Source organism: Zonotrichia leucophrys, chromosome 4 (assembly GCF_028769735.1).
Source record: "Zonotrichia leucophrys gambelii isolate GWCS_2022_RI chromosome 4, RI_Zleu_2.0, whole genome shotgun sequence".
NCBI lineage: Eukaryota > Metazoa > Chordata > Aves > Passeriformes > Passerellidae > Zonotrichia > Zonotrichia leucophrys.
Genome location: NC_088173.1, coordinates 66,688,608 through 66,707,095, shown reverse-complemented (window position 1 = coordinate 66,707,095; position 18,488 = coordinate 66,688,608). Strand labels below are relative to the sequence as shown.

Sequence of the window (18,488 nt, the reverse complement as noted above, 5' to 3'; positions counted from 1 at the left end):
GGGGCTCTTGTTTCAGTCCCCTTTCCTCTTTCAGTCTTTATTTGAGACTGATGATGCCTCTGCTTTCTTCAATGTCTCTTTTCTCACTCAGATCTGATCTTCCCTCTGGATTTCTGCCACTCTGTCACAGAGGGCTGTGCAAATTTGGCCAGTGACATTTATTACTGGGACACCCTTGCTCCATGTGCTCCATAGACCTCCTTTGCTTAGGAAAAAGTTTGTAAAACTTCCCAGGAGATGGAAAGGCCATGATGGAGCACTCCACTTGTACACTGTGAACGCACTAATTGCAGGGGAATAAGTGCCAATTGACTCACTTTTGAAAAAAGAATTGCACTTTTGGAAGTCAGGAGGAGAAGATTAATATCTCTGAAAATATGGAAAAGGTGTGATTGGGCAGAACAAGTAAATAGTTTTAGTCTGGTCATTCCCAAATGTGAACTCTGCTCACCCACCCACTGGACAGTGGTTGCAGAAACTGTGCTCTAAACTAAGGTTCTTGGTGTCAAACATGAAAGATAACATCCCAAATGAAGTGTTCTTGTCACATTTCCATTAAAAAAATGATTCATCTATGACGTAAATGCTGCAAATGAGATGCAACATCTAGCAGAAATGGCTTACAGCTTTACTTTAGGTAAGCAATAACCAATTTTCTAAGTAATAAATAATGGTTATTGTTGGTGTGTTTCCTGCTCTCCTTGTCCCTGGCCTTTCACTTTTGTGCCAGCAGTTCTTTACATTTAAAGTGCTAAACACAGAGACTGATGATGTTATTTACTCTTTACTTAAACACATCTTTTTTCACTTCTTAGAGACAAATGTCAGTAATGAAACCTAATTCTGCTTATCTGTTCCTCCCATTTAAGCCAAGAAAGCATTACAATTCTGATTGGAGAAGCAAATGGAGCCACAGATCTTTGTCACATCTGAGTAGAAAATCTTTCAGATCTTCCTGGAGACCCCTTGGGTACCACAGTGTCCAGGGCAGGTACAATCATTCCTCTCTGCAGCACTGAATTAGATCTGTTCCTGGTCTGGAAAACCTGTGTGCTGCTTGGCTTTGTGAGAGACCTGCTCTGTACATAAAGGCCAAGGTAAAACTGTGTTCATGTAGAGCACAAAACCAAGGTTAGAGCTTCTGTTTAAAACTGAGCTTAGTGGAAGACTCCTGCATTTCAATTTTCAATTTTGGCTCTGTCCCTAGTTCACCAGGTCACCTGGGTTGAGTAACTCTTCTAAGGCCTCTTGTTTCAGCTACAAATTGTGTAAAAGGGGATTCTGGCAGATTTCTCCTGGCCATGCTGTGCCCCTGAAGCAGATTTTCTTCCCTTCCTTTCTCCTGAAGGAATTCCATTCCAATTCCTTGGACATCCTTGTGTCCCTGTGTCTGCTGCTCTCCCTCTCAGGCAAACAGATCTGCTGGAACTCTCCAAGAAGGGCAGCCAACACCAGAGGGAGGCAAGACACCCTTCTGAGGGAGCAGGAATAACAGCAAATGCCTGCAAGCAGTGGAATTGCTTGTTCAGTGAGCACAGTGGAGGCCAGATAGATGTGTTCATCTCTGAACACAGCTGTCACACTCATTGCCCTGTGAAGAGTGCCATGAATGTGCAAAACACTGTCACTATTTTATAGTTTGTTCTCCCTTTTATGACTTTTTATGCATTGGTTTCATGACTGGCTGCAGATTGTGAATAATTTGTGAATAAGCAGCAAGATGCTGGTTCACAGTCTGCCTGAGAAAGTCCACCAGTGAAACAGAACATCTCAGAGTGAAGTGAGCAAAATGTTGTTTCCACAGTGGAAGGTTCTCACCGAAGGAAGGGAGAGCCACTGAATCACCTGAATCACCGTGTGTGCCCTGAACTCAGGCTGTGGTTTCAGAGAGGCACAGGGAGCACCAACACCTGCCAAGTGAACCCCACTGCTGCCTCATGAGCCACATCCCTGCCATATTTAACCTTTCAGCTTTTCCAAGCATGTCTCCTTAAAGGCTGAGAGGCATTCAACCAAAATCACTACAAATTACCCAATACAACGCCTTGTACTGCGTCTCAAATGTGCCATTTATATATGGAACCAGATCACAGTGTAGGACAGCTGCAGCTTTCTGAACCACAACCTGTTGTAGCTGCTGGTTCTTCTGGGCCTGCAGGGGTGGAAATGGCTGAGGGAGGAGGTCAGAACCCTGCCAGATCTGCTGGTGTCTCTCCAGCTGTGCCTGTTTCCCATCCTGCTCCTGTTTTCAGAGCCAGCCAAGCATGGCATCTTCTTAACCCTGACCAGCTGTAAGAGTTCTTGAGTGTACCCTAATACAGGTGTCACAAAAATAATCACAAAAACCCCCAATGAATGGGAAACTATAAATAAGTGCAGTGCCATAAACCTGTGGGACAGCTTTGGAAAAGGAGCACCAAGGGCTCTTCATCTCCCTTTCAGAGCTCAATTTATAGTTGAAAGCAATGAAGTGCTATTTCAACCAGGTAGGGCTGTGTTTTGGGGTTTTTTTCTGGCAAAATGAAGGTTTAGGCATTGGTTCCTATTGAATTTAGGAAAACCCTGCTTTGATTTCAGAGGGCTGCAGAAAACTGCCTGCCCAGATTTGCTCCTAGGAATGTGCTGCCAGTCACTCCTGCTCCAGGGTGGAACACTGAGAGTGGGCATAAAGCTTAAATCAAAGTTTCCACAGGGGACTGACATAGCCACAAGTCCTGAACGCCTGTGGGAGAGCACCTTGCACAATTTGGGCTTCATTGCAGAATTGATGCTTAACAACACCTGGCAAAACCACAGATCCTCAGGTCCCAGAACTTTTCTTCCTGCACTGCCAGGCTCAGGTCCTTGCTGCTTCTGTACTTGAGATATGAAAGTTTGACAGAAAACTGGATTCTCAGTGGGGGGATTGTGAAAGAAGTAGTACATTGTGAGTTTTTTCTCTGTGAGAGCTGTGGAGAAAACTGAAAATCTGTTTGTGTGGGAGAGGGGAGATTTAAAAGACACCTTGAAAGTGAAGTAGGATTCCTCAGAATTAAGGAGGAAACAGTTCCCAGCAGTGTTCCAAGCACTAACCTAACAAAGAGTTGAAATGAAGTTGTTTTCCTCAAAGCTAAGTGCTAGATGTTTCCAAACCATTTGCATTATAAATTCGAGCTCCAAAAACTGAGCCACATTTATCAATAATATCATGATATGTGAGAAATACATTGGCTGTGATACCTCTTGCATTTTGGTAAGCTTTTTCCCTCAAAATGTTTATTTTGGAAATGTATTATATCAGACTACATGTGTAGCTTCTTTAGGTGATGGAAGATGCCAGAAGGTCTCCCTGGAGCCTTCTCCAAGCTGAACATCCCCAATTCTCTCATCCTGTCTCCACAGCAGAGGAGCTCCAGCCCTCTGAGCATCCTCATGGCCTCCTCTGGACTCCCTTCAGCAGACCCACATCCTTCTTATGCTGTGCTTAAAAAACCACAACAAATCACTCTGCCTTGCTCAGCTTCACCCCACTAATGCCCCTTCTCTTGCTCTGCACTCCCCCTGTTGCTGCAGCACCAGGAAACTGCATTTCTGCCTGGACAAATGAGTCACTCAGGGCAAAGTGGTGTGTCACCACTGAATGTGACACTTCTCAGCAGCTTGCAAGGTTTGGCTCTTTTGCCCATTTCTTAGAGGCCAATAGAAGTTTTGGTGCTGCAGTTTCATGCAAGCCCAGATCAGGGCACCGTGGGCTCAGCTTTTGTGGGTTTCTCTCAGGCAACACCTGGGCTCCACTTCAGGAGCAACATCTGGGCATGCACAGAGGTCTCTGGGCCTTAAGCTCATGTCAGTGGTGCTTGTGATGCAGAGAGCTCACAGGCCCCTGGGAAGGCACCTTTCTCACCTGTATTGTGTGAAGTGTTCAGATTTGAGTGTGCACCAGCAGCTTCTTCACGTGTGAGCTCCATCCCTGCTCCATGCTGCCATGCTCAGCATGGAAAAGGATAACTGGGAAGCTGATGTGAAATCAGCACCCTGAAAGCAGAGTTGTATCCTGCAAAGCAGCATAAGGTCCCATCAGGTATAAATAAATAAATATAAATTTATAATTTAATATAAATTAATATATATATATATATAAATTAAATTAAATTAAATTAAATTGCTATAAAGAAATATAAATTTATAATTATAATACACTAAAAATAAAGTCTGCATTTTGGAGCTGTCTGTGAATGGCCAGCAACTGGCATTGCTGGCATTTGAGTCTGTTCAAGCACTTACAGTTCTGTGATATTTTTTGAAAACTCTTGGGATGAACATCTTTTCCCTGTCAGTTATTCCATGTCACTCTGAGGGTATCATAGCCTAAAGAAGGAGATGGACTCATTTCTTTAGAATTACCCTTAAAATTAGGAGATTTTATAGAAGGGGCTCTGCTTTCAGAAAATTCCCTCTCACATCAGATGGAGAAGGTGATGCCAGCTGTTCACTGCCTGCCTTCAGGTTTGTTTACAGCTCTTTTTCATCTCTTCTTTGTTGCTTTTTTTTCTGAGCTCAACAAGTGCAGAAATCTGACCGCATGTGTTTGGGGGTGTCTGTGGTGGAGGTGTTGTGGCACCAGCCCCTGCCTGCCCTGCCCTGTGAGCAGGGGCTGCACAGCCTGCCTTTCACCTCTGCACCCTGCTGCAAGCAGAGAGAAGCAGCAGCTGGTGAAGGAAAGGAGCTGAGCAGCCCCCAAGCTCTGTCCATCTCTGTCTCAGCCTGTGTGGCATTATCTGCTCCCCAGCACCCATCTCACAGCTCCCTGCCCATCTCACAGCTCCCTCACCTCCCAGTGTGATTTCACTGCTCTGGCAGCTCGCTGGGTTAAGGTTACAGACGAGGTTTCAGATGAAGTGTGGAGGAAGTGGGGACACACACACCACTGCTGTTGTGGTGGTGCTTTCTTGTTCACTGGTGGGTGGGCTGTTAAAACAAATGAACCTTTGTTTCTTTCTCTTTTTTTAGCATTTTTTAATAGACTTTCTGATGCCATTTGCTTAGGAAAGCTTAGGCAAGCAGGCATCTTTGTAGCCTTACAACATTTGCTCATGGAGAGCAAGGATAACTTAAGGGTTGTTAAGGCAGATATTTTCTCCCCATATCTTCTAGCCTCCACTATTTCAAGTAACTTCATGACTTTTTATTCTCTTTCCTGTGACTCCTATCCACTGGTAGGATGCTGAGAGCAGCAAGAGGAACAAGAACACTTTGATTGTCCCATGCTGTAGAAGGCCTAATTCTTAATTACACTCTTTTGTTAGCCATGCCAAATTCAACAGTTACATTAGTGATAGGCATCTCTCAAAATCGGAATTTGTTTCAGTTGTGTTTTATTTTTAAGAAGATGAGTGAGCCCACAAGAATTTCCTCTGCAGGATACATCTTCAGTCACTTCACCACTCCTAAGAGTAAACTAATGCCCTGCTGAGTTATTCATGACCCTTCTCAGCCAGGCTGATATAGATCTGATCACTTCCTGAGGCTCTTGTGAGGAATAAACCAAGCATCTCCCTTCATGCTGAGTGCTGGCACATCACAGAATTTCTCTGAGACTCTATGACAAAATACAAAATCAACACAAACCATAATCTGTCCCACATCCCAGATAAGCTACCCAGCATTTTAGCTCTCAAACGAATTCTCCTTATTGTGCCTCTCAGTCCTGATGCTATTCCTTATTCCTCTGCCTAAAGCTCATTTCTTCCATCATGCCCATAAGCTGTGGTCAGCCAGGATGTATCACTGCCCTTTTATCACTGTCCCTGGGGCTTTCTCACTCCTGAGGGATGATCTGGAGTGACAGTCACACTTGAGAAGCAATAAAAATGGTATTAAGGAAGGTGGAAAGCAGCTGGAGCAGGAAAGGGTGAAAGCTGGAGGTGGAAAAGAGGGAAGAGAGAGAAGGAAAGACTGAAAAAAGAGCCATGGCCAAGCCTCAAGTCTGAAAAGCAAAGTTAGCACCAGAGGGTGGCTGTGGTTAAAATGCTGATGGTGGGTTTGAGAGGCAGCACTGACAGAGCAATCTGCCCAGCTGGCCCTGCCCAAAGAGATATGAAATTACCCTTGATGGTCTTTTAGAACCCCGCCAAAAAGCTCCAAGCTTTGTTGAACATTTTTGTGGAAATACAATGCTGTAATCTGTTTGGGGATGGGAAATCAAAGTCTGAGCTTTTTCTGAGCCGTGTGCTCAGGTACCAGCCCAGCCAGGGAAGGACCCAGGTGTGAACCCCTTCTGCACTTGACTGGAGCCCCTGTGGGAGGTTTGGGCTCAGGGTATCTGCCAGGTCCTTAGCCCAGGGCTGGCTCTGCACATGGCCCCATGCAGCCATGATCTGATATCTCAGGTATCTCCACTCACCTGGGCTTTGGAGACTGTGTCTGCCCAAATGGAGTGAGGAGCTGCTGTGGCACCTCTGTGTGGTGGATGGATGGATGGATGGATGGATGGATGGATGGATGGATGGATGGATGGATGGATGGATGGATGGATGGATGGATGGATGGATGGATGGATGGATGGATGGATGGATGATGGATGGATGGATGATGGATGGATGGATGGATGGATGGAGGGATGGATGGATGATGGATGGATGGATGGATGATGGATGGATGGATGGATGGAAGGATGGATGATGGATGGATGGATGATGGATGGATGGATGGATGGATGGATGGATGGATGGATGGATGGATGGATGGATGGATGGATGGCTTCCACAGGCCACTGCTCACAGGTGCTGCACAGAGTCCACTCTGCCCCAAAGCAGAGAGGATAGGGACAAAAGGACCAGGGAATAAATCCAGTTGTGTTACCCACTTGACTCAGAAGAGCAGGCAGGTTTGGGTAGAATCTTTTCTGGCATCTACTGAAACTGCTGGCAGAGCAGACAAATCCTGGAGTCCTGTCCCCAGGCTGCACCCCCAAGTGTGTCACAGCCACAGCAGTGGTGCTGCTGCTGTGAAAACAGCCCTCCTTGGTTTGTGGTGATAAACAAATGGCAGTTAAGGGGGGAAACTTCATCATTCTTCTGAACTTTCCCAACCCACATGCACACACGAGCTGGCTGTGCAGAGGGAGCAGCTCGGTGCAGCTGCAGAGGATGCACGTGCAGGGCTCTGTGCTCAGCCAAAAGCTGTGTGTAGCTGTAGGAACCCTTTCCCTGTGGCTATACCATCATCCCAGGGCTCATGTGTGGGACTGAAGGGTGGATAATGGGAATTTTCTGTGGTGTAAGGGGTAAACGCTTTGTGTAAAGGGGTAATTAATCACTGGGAAATTAGTTCGCGTGAAACATGTGAGGTGTTAGCAAGTAAGAAAGGTGCTTTAACCAAACAACCCTGTGTTTTCTGTGAGGTTTTGTGATGGGGAAACTGAAGGGAACAGCAAAGCATAGAGGGGATCAGATTATGGCCCTTTCCCAGCCAGGTGGGAGGGGTGAAGGGAGAGTTCAACCTCCCATCCCAAAGGTGAATGGGGTGTATTTGTTTTTCTTGGAGAGGAAAAAATGGATTTCTGTGAGTTTAGACCATTATTTATATATTTATATTTTCATGAGCTCAGTTATAATGTATATTTTTTAAGGGGAAGTGTCTTTATGAAAGTTTTGCATTTCTTTAAAACACCTATGCTGCAGCACCATGATATTTCTTTGCACCTCTCAGCCCAGTGATTGTGAAAAGTGGGTTTTAAATTTATTTCTCAGTTTTCATTTGGTTTCTGCTGGATTAAAGGATTTTATCTATTTATTTCAACCTAAATTGCAAAGGGTTTTTTGTCTGTGTAACCCCCCACCCCCTGCCCCATTCTCAGAGAGTGCAGCACCTCTGAGATTAAATTGAACATGGCCTGGAAATGAGGTAGTTAATCTAATTATTGAAATTGCCCATGTTTTAAAATTGTTTGAGACCCCCTTTGTGTATTTTGAGGCTCTTTCTGTATTCAGAGGCAGGGGAGAGATGCAGGTGAGGAGGGGCAGAGTGAGAGAGGGGTGTGAGTTTGTGCATCAGCTCAGAGCCCCATCCTGCAGCCCAAGGCTGAAATCTTTGTGTTTGAGTGAATATTCTGCAGACAAAAAAGCAAGTGAGAGATCTGGGCTTATGAAAGAGGGGAGGGGAAACCCACATTTCTTTCTTTTAACCAGGATTTCTCTTTCCCAGGGTAGCCAAGGGTACAAGCCTGGCTAGTGAGTGAGAGGCAGTGATGGAACAGACAGCCCATTCTCTAACAGACAGATTTATTGAGTACATGCACAACTAAGCAAAGCAAAGCAGTGAAGTCCAGGCTCCAAAAACAAGATCTCACCAATCCGCTGGCCAGGCGTGCTGGGAGTCTTGGGAACCTGGAGGTGATGCTGCAAAGGTCCATGTGGATTCAGCTCCTTAAAGTCCATGGTGACTACAGGGTCTTCTGTTCTGCTCATCTTTTATCATCTTTCCAAGTCTTTGAGGCTGCTCACACCCCTGCTGTCTTCCATGGGTGCTTTTCCAAGCTCAGGTGTTAAATTTCCTTCTCTTTCCTTCCAAAGACAATGTCCTGTTGGAACTCAGTACATCCCTCTGGGTGTCCAGGATGGCCAGGACCCCTGCCAGGGGGCACAGAGACCCTGGCACACAGCCCAGAACACCTGTGGGTTTGATTATGACCCCTGGAGCAAATTACCAGCTTTGTATGAAGACCTGAAAGCCACAGAAGTTTAAGTAGTGTAATAATAAAATCATCACTAATTGAAAAAGTAGATTTTGGGGGTTTTAGAATAGGGGTTTTGGGGACAAGATGCAAGGACTTGGGTGTGAATAGCCTTTGTTCTTCTTCTTCTTTACCTCCATCTTCTGCTGTGATGCTGGCACTTTTAGATTGGTTTAGAGTAGAAGCTCACTGTTTAACATAGGTTATAGGTATTGGGAAGTTATTGTAAATACGCCCCGGGGGCAGGCAGAGTGCCTGGAACTGTCCTGCTGGATGGGCCTCAGCAAGGCAGGAGAAAAATTTTTATACATAAGATACAATAAACATTGAGACAAGAAATTAAGAACTCCAATTCATTCTTTGAACGTGCGGGCCGAAACAGAGACTTTTCATTTGTCTCAGGCTGCAATAGACCACAACCTTCCAAGAGTGTCCATGGCTTTCCTTACCCCTATCTCCCTGGTTTAAGGACTCTTAAATCACACAAGAGCAGCATCTTAACATTACTATTTGGGGATGAGAAGTTCAAAAACAAGCTACTTATGCTAACTTTTGCTTCTTTGCTATGAGGGTGATTAAACAATGAAACAGGTTTGCCCAGAGAATTTGTGGAGTCTCCATCCATGGAGGTGGTCAAAACCCAGCTGAACACAGTCCTGGGCAATCTGCTTGAGCAGGTGGGTTCAGACTAAATGAAATCTCTCTAGAGGTCCCTTCCAACCTCAGCCATTCTGTGACTCATGCCATCTGCAGGTTGCTTGGCCTGTCCTCCCCTCCTGGGTGGCCCTCTGGTAACAGAGAAGGCCATCCCTGTCATCAAGGTCTGGCATGGCGTGTGTCCCCACCGCTCAACGCCTACTGGGTTGCAGCCAACAGCGGAGCCAAAAGATCTTCTTGGTGGCAAACACAGAGGCCAACCCAGTCTTGCCCTTGACTATTTCAGGAGGCTCTTGGCCAGCCCTGCTCCTTTCACCTGGTTATCAAAGCAGAGCTTCACCTGCCTCATCCGGTAACAAGTGACTACCATGGCAAAGCACACACAGATTTGCATCAGCAGGATGACTACAATGGGGTGCAGCAGCGTGTTGAAAATGCCAGTGGCCGTGGGGGACCAGCCAAAAAAAACTTCCCACCAGTGGTGCTCTCCCGCCCTCTTAATTCGTTCCATGACCTGTTTTATAACTTTACCATCGTGGTGAACCGTTATTAGGACCTTTTTAGCTTGGGCCTTGGCATTTTCTAGCAGCTGCTGCAAATCTGCATGCTCTAACATTTCTTTTACAAGTGATAAATCCATACCTATGGGGGTTGGGGTTATACTACGATACAAGGTATAGTTTCTGATTAGCAACTGGCTAGTAAGCACGGGTGGTTTATACACAAAATCACAACCTCTAATAGTAGCTACATTGCAAGCACACATATTTGAGTCACTAAACACAGTCTGGTTATAAGCTTCATTAATCTGCACGTATTTACACATAGTTCTGAAGCACACGCAGCCCTTCCCTACGTACAGTATCATGGTTCTGTTACTGCTCTGGGGGTTGATCTCAAAGTGGCACACCCCTTCTTTGGTGTCAAAGCACACATCACTCGCCTTAAGGGCATCATCTTCGCATATGAATCCCAGCCCCCTCTCCAAAATGCAGGCTTCCAAATCCACCGTCTCCCACCTCCCGTCAGACACCCTGGCCCACATGCGGTGCTCCAGGGGGTAGACCACAGACCCGTTGGTGTTCACCCCCAGGGCCACGATGGGGTAAACCTTTTCAATGTGAGCCTCTGCCACAGTGAGGACGTGGGCAATGACCGCGTTGAGGGCCTGGTCGTGGGTGAAGTTGACGAGCCTCCACCAGGCCTGGAGCTGCCGCTCCTTCTCTGTGGCCGCGTCCCACACGATCTTTCGGATCTCGGTGGGCAGGATGCCGTTGTCACCATCTCTCAGGATGCCTGCAACAACACTCTGCACCCACATCTGGGCCTGGATGCAGCTAAGAGCAAGAGAGATGTTACTTTGTTCCTCGCCCAGGGCTCGCAACAGCATCTGATGGTCTTTCTCACTTATTTGTTCCCAGGTGGGAAGCACCTCTGACACAAGCCACTGCCCCATCCCAAGGCTGGACAGGGATGAATTCAGGGGCTTGAGGAGGCCCTGCACGCCCGAGGTGACAGTCTCCAGCTTGTTTGCCAAGACTTCAGCGTCCATGCTGTTGAGGACTCCCAGGCCAGCAGCTCCTCCTCCCAGGGCTGTGGCCAGCAGGTCCCTCCTGGCCCGGGCGGCCTGGAGGGAGCGGCTGTGGAGCCAGGCCAGCCAGCCAGTGTGCAGAATGGACAGGAAAGGGGCACAGTGTGGGCTGACAGAGGAAATGTTAACAGTGGAGAGAGACAGCACCACCTTCTTTAGTGACCGGACAGGCCCTGTCAACAGCTCCTGGATGTGATTTTTCTTCACTACGTAAGGACCTATTTTGGAAATGAAAGGGGGCAAGACAGCAATGATGGCAAATTCTTTTTTAAATCCTTCGGGGCCTCCTATCCACCACTTTCCTCCGAGTTTGGGGGACATTTCTACGCTCAGGTTTCCTTGACACCACACCTGGAGGGTTATGATCAGGTGTGGGCAGCGTCCATAATCCTGATTATACCACGAAGCCTCCATGTCTAATTCAGATCTATCAAGTGTTTTGGTCTCACAGAGGCAGGTCAGTGGAATGATCCACTTATGGCTGTCAGGGGCTGTGACAGTCACGGTGGTGTCATTAATTTGCATTGGGTCAGCAACACTTTCTTGGGAGTATTTAATTTCCAGTTTTACCTGGTTGCCAATTTCAACATAACGGGGTGCATGCCAGGCCAAAAAATGGCACTTTGAGATCTTAATGGCAGCAAATGAGGGTGCTGTGGTGCTGATCTTAAATTTAAAGGACAGCCCCATGCTGTTGTGTGCCCAAAGGCAAACCACAAAGACTGGCTGGACCAAAGTAAAATTGTACCAGCAGTCCAAATTTTCCACAGCACAGATTTTGTTCTGATTCTTCTTAGTTTTTATTTCAATGACAGAGATTTGAGTTACTTGCTGGTGAGTGGATCCATTAATTACCCTGCACCCCACCTTTATTTGCTGTCCCACCTTTCCCAGCAGCTGTGGAAGTCTGTTTGTGCTATCCCAGCCCCACTCATTTTCCAAGTACACCTCTGCCCCATGCATAACCACTGTTGACAAATTTAAGCCTTTGCTAGAATTTAATCCCATGATTCCTGTGTGTCTTATGTAAGCTTGGGACCAGGGCCAATCAGTCCCAGTTTTTGTGTGCCTCCTAAGCCTGTGCTGAGCTGTGGCCTGTGTGTCAAGGTGCCTTTCTAAGTGAGAATGAGTGACATTTTTACCAAGATGCTGATGGGTCAGTTGGACACAGTGGGTGCTCAGCACTATGCACATACCAGAAAGCAAAGTAAATCCTGCAATCACAAATTTGAAAGCATTTTCCCCGCAGCACAAACAGGGCTGGTGATGCCACGAAGATCGCCCTTCCCGCTGGTCACAATCGCCTTCCATTTTCCTTTATCTGCAAAACATAAGCAAGGAGGCCTCTCCAGCCCCGTTAGTTTCCCTTCCATGCTTTTAATTGTGAAGAATGGAACCATTTCTCCTGCCTTTTTGCCCCTTTTCTGATTTCTACCTGGTACACAGAGGGGCTGGCCTTGTTCACAACCCTAACAGGCCCCAGCCACTGGGGTTCCAGCACCTGGTTCTTCTCCCTAACCCCTCTGTATATGACCAGGTCCCCTGTGTTCCACTCCACGGGGCGCAGCAGCACTCCCAGCTGCTTATCCATCTTTGGGATGCTGGTCTCCTGCACTGAGGCAAGCTGGTGGTAGGTGGCTGACACCGTTCTCAGCATGTCCTGGACCCACCTGTCCATCAGGACGCGGGGCTGCATTTCATCTGGGGGCTCCCCTCCTTGCCACCAGTGTTCCAGAAACTTCGGGTCTCTTGCAGGAGGAAATTTTGTGGGGGAAAGTGTTTGAGATGCCAGAGACCCCCTCAGTGCCAGCAAGGTCAGTGGGAGCTTATGATCCCAGTCTTTCCTTTGCTGGCTCACAAGCTTCCTCAGGGCTGTCTTTAGTGGCTGGTTGGGTCCCTCTGCTGAGATTGGCTTCTGGAAATGCCCTGTGATGTGGAGCTTTTGCTTGATTCCCAGGGCCTGACACACCCCCTTTGTGACCTCCCCAATGAAGCGCTGGCCGTGATCTGAGTGGATCTCCTTTGGGATGCCCCACTGTGAGAAGATGTGCTCTACCAGGATCTTTGCAGTGGCACTGGCTGAGTTGTTTCGGGCTGGGAATGCTTCCACCCATTTGGTGAAGATATCACTGACCACTAGGCAGTACTTATTGCCTTGGGCTGTTTGGGGCAGAGGGCCAATAAACTCCATCTGCAACTTGCTCCACGGCCCAGAAGCCCTCTGGTGGCCCAGGATGGCTTTGGCTGTTTTGGCATCGGGATTGTTGGCTGCACAGGTCAGGCAGTTGCTGACATACCTCTCCACATCCTCTCTCATTTCAGGCCACCACCCAGCACCCTGCAGCTTCACCATGGTCTTGTCTGTCCCCAGATGCCCTTGCTCATGAGCCAGGGCCACCAGCTCTGTCCGGACCAGCCCAGGCACCACCCAGACTGGGAAATCTGCCCCCTCCCTCCGTGCCAGGATCAGCCCTGAGACGTCTTTCCACACCTTGCACCCTTTGTACTCCTTGCCCTGCACTAACTCCCTGAGCCTGGGGTCCTGTGCCTGCAAGCCCACCAGATCCACGCTCTCCCAATGCCTGCTGGGAGCCACCAACACTGGGCCATTCTCTGATACCTTGCTGGCCTTCCACATCAGCCCTTCCTTGGCACCCTGCTTGGCTTTGGCATCTGCCTCCTTGTTCCACTTGGCTTCCTCTGTTCCCTTCTTGTGGGCCTTGACCTTGATGATCTGTGCCGGGCACACCCTCTGCTCTGCCAGCCTGGCAAGGTACAGCAGCTTTTTGGCATAGGTGACAGGCTTGCCATCAGCAGACTGCATGTCCCTCTCCCTCCAGAGGGGCAGCCACTCCAGTGCCACACGCACCACCCAACCCGAGTCTGAAAATATGGCCAGTGGCTTGTCTGAGGGCGTGTTTTCCAGGGCAGCCATCACGGCCACCAGCTCGGCGGCCTGGATGGAGTGTGGCAGGCACCTCCCCTTCACCACCTCCCCCGTGCCCCTGTTGACAGCGGCATAGCCCGTGTAGGGCACCCCTTCCTCGTGGTAGTTGGACCCATCCACGAACCACACAACGTAGCCTCTCTCCTTGGCCTCCTCCAGGCTGAGGCTGCTCTCAAAGAGGGGTGCCCTCCGTGGCTTGGGGTCAGTAAGGGACACCCCCAGCTCCTCCCCATCCCTCTCTGCACAGATTAGCACCCTGTAGGCGCCAGGGGAGAGGTCCCCAGGGACCTCCTTGTTGGTCAGCGCCAGCCCCCAGTTGGCCATTCTGGGGCAGCACAGGGGACCTTCATCCCCCTTTCCCAACAAGAGGTACCTCACCGGGGTGCAGGAGGTCCTCAGCAGCACTGGGGCTGAGCCCAGCACGTATTCCCAGTGCTGCAGGGCCCAGGTTAAGGCCAGAACCTCCCTCTCATAGTCACTGAACTGTTGCTCAGCTGGCGTCAGGAGACGCGAGGCGTGGGCCACAGGGAGCAGCTTGGCGCTGTGCTGCTGGCCCAGGGTGGCCTGCAGCCCCATGCCCGTGCTGGCCAGCTGCAGAACATAGGGTCTGTCCCCCCAGGGATGTGCCAGCGTGGGGGCTTGTGCCACACTCTCCTTCAAGGTCTTCACTGCCTCTTCCTGCTCTGGCCCCCATTCCCAGGGGGTGTTCTTTTTCAGGAGGTGGCAAAGGGGAGCTGTTTTCTCTGCATAGCTCTCAATGAACTCACGGCACAACCTCAGGAGGAACAGGAAGGACCTCAGAGTGGTGACATCAGACGGGGCTGACATCTTCTGTATTAGCTCAACCCTCTGCTTTTCCAGTGAGCGCCCTTCCTCCCCCAGGGTCACCCCCACAAAGGAAACCTCCTTCCAGCACAGCTGGGCCTTTGTGGGGCTGATCCTGAACCCTGTCTTCTGGACAGCCCCCAGCACCTCTGCCAGCACCTCCAGGTTCTTCTCCTTGGTCCGGGTGTGGATGAGGATATCCCCAGCACAGGACAGCACGCTCTCCCTGTGGCTGACCTGCTCCCACATCCTCACCACGCGGGCGTGGCAGATGGCAGGGGCACTGTGGAAACCCGGGGGAACTCTGGTGAAAGCAAATTGCCGCCCTCGAATCGTGAAGGCAAACTTGTGCCAGGACTCGGGGTGCAAGGGGATGGCAAATGATGGGCTGGTCAGGCTGAGCACCGAGAACCACTCGGAGCCCCGGGCGATGGCTGCCATGATGTTGGGGTACCTGACCACCGTGGAGGTCTGCATCGGGGTGACTTGGTTCAGGGTGCTGAAATCAACTGTCAGCTTCCACGTTTTCCCATCAGCTTTCCTCAGGGGCCACACTGGGGCGTTGCTGGTGCTCTGCTGCTCCACCAGAACGCCCTGGTTCAGCAAGGTTTTGACTGTGTCCCACAAGCTGTCCTCAGCCTCAGCCGGGTACCAGGGCTGAAGCTGAGGAGGCGGATCCGGCCCTTTGATGGACACAGCAGCATCAGTCTGCCCACAGTCCAGCTTGCTCCTTGCCCAGACCTGGGGGAACTGCTCTGTGACCCGTTTCACCCGGGGCTCCCACTCAGGATGGACCAGGATCTCAGGGGCTTTCACTGACATCACCCTGTGGCTTGCCGGGATGACAGGCAAATCAATTTGTGGGCAATGTAGCAACGCTTGGTTTGCCAGGTCCACCACCACTCCCATCTTTGTCAGTGTGGAGATGGCTAAAATTCCTGGCTTTCCTTTCATTTCTATTTTCCCAAATTTTTCAGACCCTTTGGCAGCCCCAATTTCAAAGGGTATGGGCCCTGTGAAGGGCACTGAGGATTTCTGGCCGTTGGGCCTTGTCAGTTCAATAATTTCAGAGGTTTGGAAGATCCCGGCTCTGCCAGGGACCATGTTCAGAATTGAATAAGAGGCACCAATATCAATTAACATCACTTGTCCAAGCACCCCCCCTCCAATAGTTGTATCAACTATCAGGCGCCCCCACAAATCGGTCTTAATCGGTGCCACAAAAAGGGGCGATGCGGGTGCCTGGCAGCCCTATTGCTGAGCCTTAGCCCCCGGGTCAATCAGGTGGGAGCTGCTGGTTTTTTTGGTCTCGTGCAGGGCCAGTTTTTTGAAGAGCTCTGCTTCCGGCAAGCCATCAATGTCCTCCGGTTTCTCATATTTTAGCAAGCGCTTCCTCAGCTCAGCCCGCCAAGCGTTAGACTTCTGAAACCTGAGCCCTTGCTGGTTCTCCTTCCCCATCCCCCCCTTGCTGTCAGGATCTTTTCGGTTGTCTCCTTGCATCTTTCTCATCCCTGCATTTTGGAAAGGCATGCCCAAGGTTTTCCCTTTCTTCCCCCCCGACGTGTACCCTGGGAATGCCTGCTTTTGCAGCTCAAAATTCTGGTTCAGGAACTGCTCCAGCTCTGACAGAGGCTTTTTGTCTGCATCCCCACCAGCAATCACCCGCAGTGGGGGTGTCAGCCCCATCACCAGAGGCTGCTTGAATTCAATCCTGTCAAAATCAGGAGGGGAGTTCTTTGAGCCAGGCAGCCCAGCTATCTGGTAGAGCATCTTTTTACGGTTAACATAGGCATCGGGCCTCTCCTCAGGGTTTTGCTTCTCCTGGTGGAAGAGCACTAAGGGGTTGACCTCTGGGAAGAACACTTTCAGCACGGCCAGCTGGACATCCCCAATGTCCGGGACATTGCCCATCTGCACATCCCCTGGCAGTGACGCAAAATCATCTGGTTTCATGGACTTTCTCACAATGTCTATCAGGTCACTCACAAAGCTGCCACTCTGGCACTTGGGCAGACGCTGGACCCTGGACAGCCAGTTAATTGCTGTCTCCTTTGTCAGTGGCCCCAGCATCTTCCCCACTGTCTTAAGCTGCTCAGGGGTAAACCAGAGGACAGCCCTGTTGGTGTCTATGGGTTGGAGTGGGACATGGCTGACTGGCTCATCGTGGGGGACCTTTTTATCTTTGGAAGCCTCTGCCTCCCCTACTTGCAGCTGGCACACCTCCTCCCGCAGAGGAGCATAGGGGGACGGCCTGGTGGGGCTGTTAGCACCCCACACATCATCCTCATAATCATAGTGGGGTGGGTGCAGGTCCAGGGAGTCCTCCCCATCACCAGTCCCAATCTGAGTCCTCTTGCCTTTAATGGCAGCCACAATGCCCCTTGACACCCCCAGCTCTGCCTCCAGCTCCTGGATCTTGGTGTGGCACACCTTGTGATCGGGGCCAGTGCCCCGGTCCCGCTGGACGTCCTGCAGGACCGCCCTCACCGCGCTCTGAGCATCGTGGGTCTCCCCAATCCACTTGCCAACCTCCTTTTTCAGCTCCTCCGTTTTCAGCTTCTCATAGCCCAGCTTGTTTTCCAGCCGGGTGATCTCCACCGCGTTCCGCAGAGAGTCCCCACACAGACCCTGCACCTCCGCCTGCAGGTTGTCCACCCGGGCCTTGAGCTCCTCCTTGGCCTTCTCCAAGGTCTGCACATTCTCAAGAGCCTCCTTCAGCAATTTGGACAACTCCCTGCCTACCATCAGCAAACCCTGCAAAGCCGCTCGCTTCTTACACTTGTTAGTGGGTTTGGGCTTTTTGTTCTCCTCCGACCAGCTCTCCCACTGCTGGCACAGCTGCTGGTAAGCATCTGGGCCCTGGAAAGACCCTGGTGACCAAATTGGGGGGAGACACTTCTGGAGCACAAACTGCTCCAGCTTCCAACTGCTAACAATGTCACTCATCATAGCAAAGGGAACAAGATCTGAGACCGCTCCAACTCAGGGCAAAACTACCCTAACACACCAGCACTGACAACTCCTTCGGCCCCTCCACAGAGCAAGGCCACAACCCCACAACCCCACAACCCACCTCTCCAGAAAGCACTGGCCCCGGGGGGACACCGAGCCTGGGCACAAGGGAAGGGGAAGGCAGGAACAGGAGGCCGCGGCCGGGCCGGCAGCTGCCGCGAGCCGCCGGCTCCCGGGAGGGAACGGGGAAGGGATGCGGGATGTGGGAGCGGGTGAAGCAAAGGAGAGACGGAGTAGGAGCCCAATAATGAGATCTCACCAATCCTCGGCTGAGCGTTCCGGCAGTCCCAGGAGTCTGGAGATGGTCTCTGCAGAGATCCAGCAGATCCAGCACCCTTAAGGTAAAGGTGGTGACGAGGTGGCAGCCTGGTGATTTTTATAGCCATGGCAGGTCGTTGTTTGGGGCTGGTGACACCTGTGTTTACTTCCTTGGTGTCTTTTCCTCCTCCGTGTGCTGCCTTCCCAAGGACACTTTGCTTGTCTTTCCTTATCCTCTTCGACACTGATTAGGGAAGTTGAGATCACACGGCAGCACCTGCACTGCCCCTTATCTGTTAGGGGAGGTCCAGGATTATCATGGCTCACGCTAAACTCCTGCTTGCACCAAATGTCCTGAAGAGGGAGAGCTGGAGCCTGTCCTCTGGCTGTCCATCCTTCCAGATCCCCCCATGGCCCCCTCATTTACTGCACACCCCATTGGCACCTGGGCATAGTGAGGAGATCACACATGAAGCTCACACCTG

At 50.3% G+C, this 18,488-nt stretch overlaps 1 protein-coding gene across 1 annotated transcript; it reads right to left on the bottom strand.

Moving 5' to 3' along the window:
* Positions 1 to 8,244: 8,244 nt before the first annotated feature.
* On the bottom strand, positions 8,245 to 18,143 carry LOC135447141 (uncharacterized). Its single transcript, XM_064711985.1, has 2 exons — positions 18,005 to 18,143; positions 8,245 to 12,282 (listed from the first exon to the last, which is right to left on the bottom strand). Exon 2 carries the CDS (start codon positions 12,270 to 12,272, stop codon positions 9,648 to 9,650), a length of 2,625 nt encoding a protein of 874 aa, XP_064568055.1. The 5' UTR covers positions 12,273 to 12,282; positions 18,005 to 18,143; the 3' UTR covers positions 8,245 to 9,647.
* Between the last annotated feature and the right edge of the window lie 345 nt (positions 18,144 to 18,488).

Bases quoted from the DNA above. Each gene is read 5' to 3' on its own strand.
- LOC135447141 (XM_064711985.1), bottom strand. From the start codon at position 12,272: ATGGAAGGCGATTGTGACCAGCGGGAAGGGCGATCTTCGTGGCATCAC.